General features: G+C 37.8%; 1 protein-coding gene across 1 annotated transcript; it reads right to left on the bottom strand.

The window, feature by feature from the left end:
• Window positions 1-3,610: 3,610 nt before the first annotated feature.
• On the bottom strand, window positions 3,611-8,058 carry LOC144038525 (urotensin-2 receptor). Its single transcript, XM_077551087.1, has 2 exons — window positions 7,020-8,058; window positions 3,611-3,740 (listed from the first exon to the last, which is right to left on the bottom strand). The coding sequence occupies exons 1-2, from the start codon at window positions 7,949-7,951 to the stop codon at window positions 3,611-3,613; spliced, it is 1,062 nt and encodes a 353-aa protein (XP_077407213.1). The 5' UTR covers window positions 7,952-8,058.
• Window positions 8,059-13,093: the final 5,035 nt, after the last annotated feature.

Below are 13,093 nucleotides of genomic sequence, written 5' to 3'. Positions count from 1 at the left end.
ATTGAGTTATCTGTAGTTTTATTTAACACTAATTAAGCGGAAAACAAAAACTTCTGCTATTATATGAAATTGCAATGAGATACTCGCAGAATGTGAAGCAATACAATGCAAGTGTCACGAAAATATTTTTTTCCCCCCACCTTTGTGCTCTGTCAGTGTACACAAAGCACTAGGGGATAGGTTGTTATGAATTTATTCATGAGTTTGCAGCACTTGACTTGTGCACACTCTAAACGTTAAAGTGTACCCAGGACATTGGATTTTTAAACCGTCATTTATCTAGTAGTGGTAAACAAGTTGAATGAGGGGTGAAGCAGATCATCGTTGCCTGGTAACGCCTAACATCCAATTATGTTAAAATAATTATCGCAAGTACGGCAATGTCCTTTTCCATCAACTTACCCTTGCAGAAAATCTTCCCCGAAGCCATATTACCAAGTTTATTAGGTGCAACCGTCCATTTTGTTACCAAGTTTGATGGGAAAATGATATTCTAATTAGTAGAACACACTTCTGCCCAGACATTTTCCCCATCTCTTATTTCAATCTTATTTGAATTTAAATAGAGACCTCCTCCGTATGCTTGTGTTTTCTTATTTAGATTGAAGAATTATTCACTGAGAAATCAAGTAAAAGTAATCCTTCCATTTTCTATGGAGGAAGATGATATTTCGCATTAGTGTTATAAATTGTAAGCCCAAGCAAATATAACATCACATTTCAACTTGTTGCCATTTTTGCAAATGAAGGAAACTCATAGGGTTCCCACAGGTCATTAAAAAGTATTAAAGTCATTAATGGATTTTGCTGAAAATGCCGTAAATAGTGATGAAAGGCATTAAATAGCAAATACGATGTCCAAAGGCAGTAACATTTTAATACAATTGATGTAAAAACTAGTGATGCACCGAATATTAGGCCACCGAAATTTTTTTTTGAATTAAAGCCAAAAGAATATAGCTGAATTAGGTTGTGGTCACGCAAGCAAAAAAAACTGCTGCAAGCAAGCGTCTGTTTGAATTAAACAGCGAACGCGGGGGTGAGTGTCCGCCTTTTTTCTTCTCGCTGGCTTTTTACCACGTGGGTCGGTCGCAGCAGCCCCCGGGGTCATTGCGCACACCGGAGGAAAGGGGCGTCGCTTGTTGTACAACATTTAAGCGGGTCGTGTACTGAAGTATAGGTGAGCCACTCTTTCTCCCGCAGCACCTTCCCTTTTTTATTCATTTTTTATTTTTATAAGAGCCCATCGAACGTTTCCACTCTTTCACCGGCATCCCGGTGGCTGTGCTAAATACTTTAGCGAATGCTAGCACTATTGCTATCCACAGTTTTAAACATGGAAACACTTACCGCTATCTCCGGGTAGCGACAGACCTGTACAGAACGCTGTGTGTGGCTTTGCAGTCCGTTCCCGAAGCTGATTAGCTGGTGCGAACAAATCTATGTATTTATTTTTAAACTTTGGTCAATATGTGAATGTGCGAATTTTAAGTGCGCCGCACCTTGTCCTGCCGCACGCATCCGTGTCCGCCTGTGCGAACCACATTGACTATAAAGTGCAATCGCACCGCCAGGAAATGCTCAAAACTCGTTTGGTGTTTAATGTACCATTAGCCAACATGTCTGCGGTGTGGGCACATTTCAATGTATATTGTGCTTGGTTAAAATGCCAGTGCTAAATACATATTTTATAATAATATTATAATTTTAATTAATTATAATAAATGCAATGATAGTAAAAATTGGCATACATTTTTTTCGGCGTTTCGGTTTTCGGCCACGCATTTTTCATTTTCGGTTTCGGCCATGCATTTTCATTTTGGTGCATCCCTAGTAAAAACATTGTTGTTTATGCTTTATTTTACATACTGTACAACATTGTACAAAAGAGTCACTATGACACAATTAGTGGGGACTGGTGACTAGTTGTAATTTACAATAAACAAAGTGGCTTGGAGTCATCGAGTTGCTTCATGTTTCAAATACCAATTGCTCTGAATTTGAAAAGAAAAATGAAGTGTTTCCGTCACCAATGTCCAACATGAAACACTATTGCCATCTAGTGGCAGATAATTGCAAGTCTATGACTCATGTTTCAGATTCCTTTGAACTGTTTAGGTATACCTTTTCAACGTCAAATAACTTGAGTTACTCACTATTAAATTACTGTATCATTGAACTAATAGATACAACCACATTTGTATTTGGTAACCATATTTGTCAATTTTTATGTTAATAAGAGTATGAAAAACTTATAACGCGATTTATCGTTCCACTCCACCTGAGCAACAACAGTCTGTTTTGTGTCCTAGCATTGTGATGCCAAAAATAACAGATGGCTGTTTGAGCCGATAATACGTTAATAAGGCTGATTAAAGTAAACGAGCTTCTTTCATCAAAATCATATGAGCCCTCCATAAAACATGAGACACATTTGAGCATTACTTGATCTTTCAAAAAGAACATCTTGAACAGAATGTGTTCCGGGTTATTCGTTGCCTAAGTCGTTCGATGTTACATCACTATAGCAAACTTTTCTCAAGTTTTGGTCTTGTTTGTTAATAACTAGGTATAAATAAATATTGCTATAAGGTATAGATCAGTTTCTGGAGCATATTTCCCTACCGACCGATGATGATTAGGTTAGATAGTTTTAGTGTCCAGTATCGTTATGTATGGTGCTGGCTTCAATATGTGGTAATACAACATAATTGCGTTTCACAAAAAATAAAAACATGCTTTAATATATATCTTTTTTTCATGATGCTTTTTTTCTATGCATGTATAAAACATCCACTATTGTAACACAACAAAGGGTTTGAAGCAAACAATAAAACCACCATCTTTTATTTCCTTGCATAAAAAAATGTAACATTCAAGGACGGCACAAAACTGTCGAACAGCAAACCAACATTAAGTGCAATAATTCCTTTTGTGCATTTTTTCATAAACCCTCCCTCCCAACTATCATTTATCAGTTAATGTCATCGAAGTACTATGTTGGACCTGCCTATCATTCCAAATCCGTAAAAAACTATTAGACTTATTCATGTTATAGAGTGCAGTATATGACCCAGTGTAAGCACAACTAAGACATGTCTGCCATCTAGTGGTGAATGGTGATATTACAAAATAAATCAACAGTCGATGCATATTTGCAGTTCAGCACCCAGAAATTTGCATATTTGCGGGTAATATATATATATATATATATATACTTTATCTGACGTTTGTCCCCTCATTTACTCCCAATTTTCAGTGAAAATCCTATATTGACTGTTTATCAGTGTTTTCTGATTAATTATTTGCCCGTCACTGATATATGCCAAGTATTTACCTGCCCAAATTTTGCTATGCTATAATGACTTCATCAGCAGTGAATCCTCTGCAAGTTTGTGCCTGAGTTCAGGATCATCTTAAGCCTCCTCTGCTTTGTGTGTGTTTTTTTCTTCCTCATTTGAGATGTAAAAACATAAGACTCCATTTCCAGCTGATTTGGGAAAGTAGACATCATCACACCAACTTTGTTTGGAAAACAAGCTTAGTGGCCTAAAGCCGCAACAACTTGTTGACACTATGCTTCAAGTGCGGTGTGTTCTCACCTCCCACATCACTTAAACGTCCCCATGACGAGCGTCTCTGACGTGAATTCGAACTGGTTGCTGGACGATGCAGACTTGCCCCAAGAGTACAAGCTGGGCGGCCGCTGCTTAAACGATGACGTGTACCTGTAGAAGCTCCTGTTTTGTTGTTGTTTTTGAATTGTGAAACAACAGCAGGGGTGAGACAAAAAATCAAACACAATTGTGAATGTGCATGTGGGTGTGCACATACATAGTAATTAACATAGATGATCGTGTCAGGGACTTGTATGTACACATTTGAAAACTATGGTGATCACCGATCAGGGGATGTCACGTTTCTCAACTGTGGGTTTGTGAAGCTCTCAAGTCTAGTGTACTTACTCTAACTAAATTGTTTGGTGCTAAATTCCCAAACATGGTACACTAGACTTGCCCCGACACGATAATGAAGAAGTCAACGTAGTGCAGTGTTTCACAAGTAGTACTAGTACAGGGGTCAGCAACATTTACTGTCAAAGGAGCCATTTAAGGCCAAATAAATAAATTAAAAATGTGTCTGCTGCCGCAAAGCCTTGCATTGTGATGAATGAAACAAAGGCTTAGTGTTGGTCTAATGTAGTGGGGGCCCAAGAGCTGCATCATAACAGAAAATATGCAACATCCAATACTTTGATATTTATTTTCTTCTATCTTTTGTCTTTTGTTTTTGGATTACTATTATTATTTTAAATTTATTTATCAGAATTTGGTTTTCATACCTTTTTAGACTTTTCTGCCTTTCTGTCAAATTTCTGATATTTTTGGCAATTTTATACACATATGGTTATTGTCAACCTCTCCTTCCTTTTTTGGACATTTTATGGCTTGTTTTTTAAAAACTTTTTTATTGCCTTTTTTCATTTTGTGAACATGTGTTGTAAATTTGGAGGGATTTCTTCTTCAACGTTTTATTTTCAGTTTTTTTTTCTTAAAAAAGAATGTTATGACTTTCAATTTAGTGCACATATGTTAATGTTCTACCTTTTCTTTCTGGACATTTTATGGGTACTTTTTTAAAGTTTTCTTTTCTGCCTTTTTAAAAAAATACTTTTTCTGCCTTTTTTTTGTTGCAATTTTATGTACATTACAATTGTAATGTTATGTTTTTCTTCTTTATGGACATTTTATGGCCACTTTTTGGAAAATTTTTTGGGTTTAAAAAAAAACTTTTTCATCTACCTTTCATCTCTTTTTCTGGAAAATTATAATTTTTTTAAATACTGTACTAAATTAGTCATTTGTAATCTAAATTGTTAATTCATTAAAATAATATTTTATCTAAGAAATTAAAATAAATATGTAAAAAAAAAATATGCATTTTCTATTATTATTATTATTTAAAAAAAAATTAGATCCACAGTTACCCACAGGAGATGGACTAAAGAGCCACAGTTGCAGACCCCTGTACTATTAGTATGTAGTTTTGCCTCACTAGTAACACACTGTATAGTTGTTCCACTAGTGCGCAGAAATGTTACTCCCTCATTGTGTCCCATTTACAAGGAACAGATACAAGGACTAGAGTTTATTTTTGTTGTTTGGAATCTGTTCCCGTCAACTCTATATGAGAACCAAAGTGCTGCCACTATCAGTGAGGTAAACCATCATTCGGCTGAAATTTCAAAACAAACCCACCAGGTAGCTAGCAAAAACATGAAGTTTGGACAAATCAACTGTTTGCAACATTTTTAAAAGACCTGGAAAACCACAGAAAACAACTGAAGTGGATGAATCAAAGAATGTTTTAACCGGTGAAGAAAAAGCAACGAGCAAGCAGAAACTGAAGACAGTTGAGGTCTGTTGTGGTGGTGAGAATTGTGTCAATGTCCCAATATTTAGCGACCTGACTGTATATGGTCTCTTTATTGCAAGAAATAACTATACTGAGCACGGGAATTAAAAACTATATCATATACACTGCAGCATGGAGGCTTTGGGGAATACAAGAGCGTGTTGGGTAGTGCAACATTGCAGGACTCTGCTATACTGTAAATCCACTAGAAGCCTGAAGCGTAGTATACAAGATATTGATTCAAGTTGTCCACATGACAGTTGTATTTGCTCTGATAATAAAAGTGAGAGTAGTGGTCAAAATGAAGAGAAGAAACCAACGGAAAAAGTTTAATGTCAGTGAAAGTGAAGTGAAATCAATGTAGCAACTATAAGGATGTGCAGTACAACTTAACCAAATGGAGGAACTAATCCTCATTCTGGGCCATCACAGCAACAAGTTTTGCATCGTTGCTGTCAGAAACATGCAAATGATGGAAGGCGGTCTCCAAGTGCGCATTTCACAGTGATCAACTTTATTTATCTGCACGTACCATATCAACATAATTTGCATGCACTGATTTCCTGCATGGACTCCAATGAGTGTTTTATGCTTCCGCCATGTAGAGCGTGCGCCTCGCCTGCGCTGTATCTGAAGGGAATTAGAGGAGCAGATTCGACTGGCCACGAATCAAGTCTGCTGTGTTCACTCCCACAATGGCGCAAATGTCAATTTCTACTTGTGTACATTTACTAAAATACAATAAGACCGCGTTTCACGCTACTTGCGCTTGGCACGAAAATACGGCCATAAATGTCATTGAAGCGTTGTTAAGTAAGTCTGGACGAAGATTATAATAGTTTTTGATATTTCATTATAGTTAGTTTTTATTTCCTTGGTTTTAAGTCATTTTAGAGCATATTTGTTAGTAAAAAAAAGTTTTTTCTAATATTACATTTTATTAGTTTTTATTAGTTTTAGTATTAATTTTAGTTTTTTAGGGATGTTTGATACCACTTTTTTTCAACTGATACCGATACCACTAACAATACCACTTTTTCAAGTACCGATACCACTAGTACTTTTGATACATAAAAAATTCCCAATTTGACAGCCACAAGATCGGCCGCCGTCGCTAATGTGCTAATGTAAGGCTGATATTGGCCTGATACCAGGTATCGGCAAACGCTCATCTCTATTTTTGTTTTGTTTTTTCAATATGTTGAGTATTTGTCCAGTGCAATATATACAAAAGGCAGATAATTTATTATGTAAAAAAGGCAAGTAAACTACAATTTCTAAATGACTTTTTGTAATACCAGTAATACCGAAATAAATGAATTAAAAAAAAATCAAGTTTGAAAGCTCATGTATAAAATGAATTCACAAAGACGAAAAGGAAAATAATTTGTGCTACAATTATATAGTTTTAGTTAGCTTTATAAATGTAAAATGTAGTTTGATTTCCTTATTATTTTTAGCTCTCTTATTTTTTCACCCAATTTTTTTTTGTTTTGTTCGTGTTTGTTAACTAATAACCTTGGTCGGACTGCATAGTCAGAACATTTGTTTAAATTTTAATGGTGGTAGACTATACATTGAATCCGAAGTGTTGCTGTACATACTTGTGTCTGTTCTTCAGGTACTCCCTGTAGTTCTTGGTGAGGAGAGTGTAGAGGAAAGGGTTAATACAGCTGTTGCTGTAGGTGAGGCTGGCCACCAGGTAGTTGATACAGGTGTGCGTCCTCGAGGCCAGGCTCAGCGGCTTTCTGTGGTATAGCGGCAACAGCTGCCAGATCCAAAAGGGCAGGAAACACGCCCAGAAGACCAAGACGATGGTGAAGATCATGAGGAGAACCTTTTGTTTGGGCGAGCGCTTGCCTCCTTTGCTGATGACCGAGTTGCGCTGGGACTCCAAGTAGGTGCGCGCCAGCCTGACGTACAGGTATCCGATAATGAGGCCCGGCGCCATGATGCTGGTGCCGAACAGGACCGTCACGTAGACTTTGTAGGCGAGGGGCGCCCACGTGGGCGCGCACATCCTCTTGACGCCCCCGTCGGGCGATACGGCGCTCGTCTGGGCCACCATGACCATCATGGGCACGGTGAGGAGCAAGGAGAGGAGCCATACGCCCCAGGCCAGAGCCTTGCGGTAACTCTTGGAGCGCCGCACCGTGTCCAGCGGCTTGGTGACGGCCAGGTAGCGCTCGGAGCACATGACGGTGAGCGTGAAGATGCTGGCGTGCATGGTGAGCAGGTCCAGGCTGAGCAGCACGCGGCAGCCTACGTCGCCGAAGTACCAGTCCTTCAGGAAGTAGGTGGACACCACGAACGGGATGGTGGACAGGTAGAGCAGGTCCGCCAGCGCCAGGTTGATGATGGAGATGTACATGGACGTGGCGAAGCGGATGGAGTGACACATTACCACCAGCGTGTACACGTTCCCGGACACCCCGACCACGTATACGACGGACAGGAGGGTCCCAAAAGTAGAGGTGATGACGAGTTCCTCATCGGCTGTCGGCGGACCGGTATTGAAAAAAGACTTATTCGTCATCCTCGCCTTTCTTTCCTTTCCTTTTCCTTTTCATAAATAAATGCGCCCTTCTGGTCGCCGGAGAAGTTTTTGGAAAGATGCGCGCGTTCACGCAGGCTGTGTCTCCCGTCGCTATCAGCCTGCGAGATAGCAGCAGCTCGCACACTGCAGTTTTGCTCTTGACGTCATCACCGTAAAGATCTGGAAACAATTCCACACTCGTTGGCCACAACGTTAGGCACACATGCACTGCCTAAGCACAAAAGCTGCACTAAACCATGTAACCTTGAGAGGTTACTCACAATAAAAGTGACACAACAATAAAAGTGCTGCAAATGAAAATAAAATGTAAAAAAAAAAGCAAAACAAAAAACCTTATACTTTTTTAAATGATAGTTTTCAGTGGTTCCAAATAGCCTACAAAACATGATGCATCCGATATTTTTTAAAGCAAATTTGAAACCGGAAGTAATGGAAAATAGGGAAAACAAATATTTAAGTGTACAGTTATTGTTCAATTTATAACAATAAGGTAAAAAAAAAGCGAACTCTAAGTTGTGTGATTGAGAGCATGTCTCTACATGTGTCCAGAGATTGAACGACAACCAATCTCGGGTTTACTCCGCCTCTCATCTGGGATAGGTTCCATTCGCTTACAACCCTAATGAAGACGAGCCATAAAAATAAATAATTTTAAGTACAATGCATGCCGTGCTGAGCCCAAGAGTTTTTTATTTATTCATTGCTGACTTCATGCTGATGAACTGTATGTAAAATTTGCTGATGCTCCATATTCAAATTTATATCCATGAGTATAAATTTCTTTACAATAAATTGTATGTGGCGCCACCAGTAGTCTAAAACAGCATTTGGATTAATATTGTGATTGTTGAACATAAATAATGCAACAAAATCCACAGTTTTTATCCATCTCGGGGGGGCGGCCATTTTGCCACTTGCTGTTGACTGAAAATGAATCAGTTGCTCAGGGCTCCACAACATTCTGATTAATAATTGATAATTGATCTGATTAATTGTGTTTGTAGAATATGAATTAAGCAGCAACATCAATCTTTTTAAATCTATCTCAGTGGCCATTTTGCCCCTTTTTGTCAAGTGAAAATGATATCACAGTTGCTCAGGGCTCAGGTCATGACCAATCATGGCTCAGCTGTTTTCCAAGTTTGGTCATGTGATAGTTTGGTCTTGTGATGTTCGCAAGCAGAGCTGTGATTGGTCATGACCTGAGTCCCGCGCAACTGTGATGTCATTTTCAGTCGACAGCAAGTGGCAAAATGGCCGCCCACTGAGATAGATTAAGAAAGGTTGATGTTGCTGCTTAATTCATATTCCACAAACACAATATTACTCAGAATTCTGTGTTTAATGAATGAATGTTCATAGAAAATGTTACCATGTACTAAAGAATATTTTGTTTTATATATAAAAATAGATCAAGATAAATGATTTCAAAACCTTTCCCCCTATTAATGTGATAACCCTGTACAACTCAATTAAAATAATCTTTTGGAGAAAGCAAGTAAAAAATAACTAACTAAACAAACACACAAACTGAAATAATGTAATTTCACAAGTAGGGATGTGCTTCTCATTTAACTGTGCTTTCCTTCTTTTTTCTTTTTTTTTTCTATCCCGCAGGTGAAATACTCTCTCTGTGGTTGTTTGTATTGTGACATTTATTAGAAATGCAGCATGACATAACAAGGTTGTGAGGGGACACGACAGACAGAGACAAGAGAGTGAATACAAAAGAAATGCTTCACTGTAGGTATGGTTTTCTTTTGGTGATATTGTGTTGTCTTTTGGCGTGTTGTATTTGCACTAAATCTTTTGGCTAAAGTTTTGCCTTGGTTTCATTGGAAGATCATCCGCTATGGATGCCGGGGCACATGCCCTTTTGGCACTGATGCCCAAAGTGCCCCTTTGTCCATTGATTGATTTATTTATTTTATATTTAAAAAAAAAAAAGTTTGTGAAAGTAGTTTTGTTGCCTTTCAAAACAAAAATTCAGCAACATAATATACATGAAACAAATTATTATTACGTTATCCTTGGATGACGTCATACTACGAGACGCGCCCCATTCTGCCAGGTCGCTCGCCTTGCACTTTAGAAAAATCCTAGTTTTGTTATTTAAAATGTAAATTTCATGCACATTTTACATAATCGTTTTTATTCATGTAAATTTGTTGTTCATAAATGATTCTTCATACACAAATGTCAAAACGTTTTTATGGTGATTGGCATTGCATACAAAGAACAGTTTCATTATGTATGACTTATTGTTTAACCATTATTTCAATTAAGATTTTTACAATGGCTAACCCCCACACACACGTACGCACACACATATCTACATAGACACCCTCTAACAATTTAAATTAATCCCAATACGGATCTATAAATTGATTATTGCTATTTTTTTGTTTTACTCAAATTTAGTAAATACTAATCAGTAAACTTGTACAGACGCTCCACTACTTACGAACATTCGAGTTATGAACAACGGTACATACAAACATTTCTGCGCGTACAGTATGTCGAAAAATGTTTGGAAAGAAATGCTGTAAGTTAGATTTTGTATTGCGCGTAGTGCTTCTTTCCGCCGCTAATACCGACGATTGGCGCTGTGAGAGCTCATTGGAGGCTGAGCAACGTGGCGAGGAGGAGGAGGAAGAAAACGCCGGTCCCCATGAAGCAGGAAATAACTTTTGAAGCCGATTCCAGCGACGACGAAGAATCTCTCATGATATAAAATCCTCCTCTTCCTCCTCCTCCATCATCTCCTTAAGCATCGAGTACATCTTCCAAAAGTAAGTTAAACTTCATTTTATTTATCTTATTACGTACATGTACAGTACTGTACGTATTCTCTCCATTTTATTAAGTTTTTTTCAGTACAAACCAATGCAGGTTACTTGTACAAGCCTTAAACATACTTATATAAACCTTCAATGAACTTATATAGGCTTTAAACATAAATTATAATACAAAATACAGCACTGAAGCAACTTACGAACAAATTCACCTTACGAACGATCGTCCGGAACGTAACTCGTTCGTAAGGTGGGGAGCGTCTGTACATGTACAATGTAAGATTTGTATGAAAATGTATTTATCTGAAACTTCAGGCTTATAAGCCACTCTATGTAACAAACAGGTTGCAGTCTGTTTCATGTTTGAACAGCACTGAAATAAAATATTAAGGCTTAATGACCATTAATATAACATTCTTCCATGCTTAATGTGTTAACCCTAACCCAAAGTAAGACATTTTGTTGAATAATGTTTAAAAATCGATTCGGCCGCATATTGAATCGATTCGAGAATTGTGCACTGTAATATCGCTATATATTGCCAAATCGATTTTTTTTAACACCCCTAGTGGATAGTGCAGGCACGTTATCATGTGCCCCTTTTTTGTTTGTTTGAGCACCTGCCCCTCTAAAAGGTCACTGCACGCCCCTGGATTTTAAATAGGAGACCATGCTCATGAAAATTTAACACTTCTACATTACTATTGAGTATGTGCCCCAGCTCAGCAACATTTTTATCTATCCATGTATCATTGTTAATCAATTCCTGCCAGCCATAAATAATGATTTTTTTCCCCCCATATAGGACAGGGGTGCATAAACTATTACTATTAATTTCAAGTTGTTTATGTATTGCTTTAGCTGTTTTAAACAAGAATACATGAGAGTTTATGTATACAGGGTTTCATAAAATTTAATATAATTTTAGATTGTAAATATGAAATAAACTATATGGTCAAAGTTAATGAAATTAAACAGGCTCAATTTTGAACAATCTAAGAATTATTCCTCCAAATTTGAATAAATAATTCAAAGCTATGTGCAAGAGGACAAGCGAACGCATAAACAATTTTGGGTTGGAAAAACTTGAAGAGGACATGATGAAGGAACTTCTTCTTTGAGCATGATTCTCCAAAAAATACATGTAAACATCTGGGATCCCTAATCCACCTTTCTTCCTTGGGACAGACATTTTTTTTAGGCTAATTAAATTTTTTGTCTTAAGATCTTTAATCCATTTGTGAGGGATTTCTAATGGGATAGCAGGGGGGAAAAAAGCTAATCTTGGGAGTAAGCTCATTTTAAGCACCTCTGCCCTCCCCTACAGGAATAATGGTAAGGTTGACATTCTATTCAAATCATTCTGCACAGGCTTTAATAATGTGGTGCTAATCAAGTGCAAACTCTGTCACTTGGAAATGTGACGTAAACATCAATATATCACATACCTTTTGATGTCTGTACAATAGGAATAGAGCTCAAATCACCAGGACGTGTAAAACTATTTAATCTATTGTTTGTCCAAAATCTAATTTAGATATCTGACACTGAATAAAGTTAAATCATAACAAGCAAACACATCTACAATTCTAAACATTTTTAAACATCAAGTCAGTGTGTTTCTGAACTCATAAATTGATGACATTGATATTAGGAAAGGCTGACTCACACAGATATGTCGACCGGTCTTATTTTTATGGTCTTGGAATAATGATTGCGCCACAGCGGTCATAGCTCTTTAATGATCCTGCCATCCGTGAAGGGTATGTTGTGCTTTTTCCTGAGGAAGTTCTGAAAGCTTGCTATAGATTTTGTTGAAGTAGCGTTCCAAGTAGAATCCGCAAATGGACTTATGCCACAGAACGGACACACATTTGTCGCTCACGTTTGTGAAATATAAAAATACTCTGGACTCTATTTTCAAGGCCAGCGCACGTCTGGCGCAAAGCGTGGCCTAACTTTACGCCGTTGTGGGAGTCAACACTTCCTGGCTAATGTATTTTTGATCCAGTGGTGAGGCAGGCGAGCTCCTTCTCTGGTATTTGTTCCCTTGTGATGATGATGATGTTGTCAGTTGCTATTGTTGTGAACATTTCAGTAGTTAGGCGAGATGAATAAAACAGTCTGGAAAACAATTTGTCTTTTGGGTTCCTGTATATTGGAAGCTTCAAAAATGCACAACTTTTACAGAGCAATCTACAAGAAGAAATGATCTGTGAGAGAGTTTGCAGTAAGATTCATGGGAAGATTCTTTATGCAGCCTGATTAAGGGTTTTTGGGAGGAGAAAGGGAGGTCAGCTAGACAGGAAAGCAAGCAGTCTGTTCC

The sequence above is a fragment of the Vanacampus margaritifer genome, chromosome 18 (genome assembly GCF_051991255.1).
Source record: "Vanacampus margaritifer isolate UIUO_Vmar chromosome 18, RoL_Vmar_1.0, whole genome shotgun sequence".
NCBI classification, from domain to species: domain Eukaryota; kingdom Metazoa; phylum Chordata; class Actinopteri; order Syngnathiformes; family Syngnathidae; genus Vanacampus; species Vanacampus margaritifer.
The sequence above is the reverse complement of the archived record's forward strand: the minus strand, read 5'-3'. Positions and strand labels throughout refer to the sequence as shown.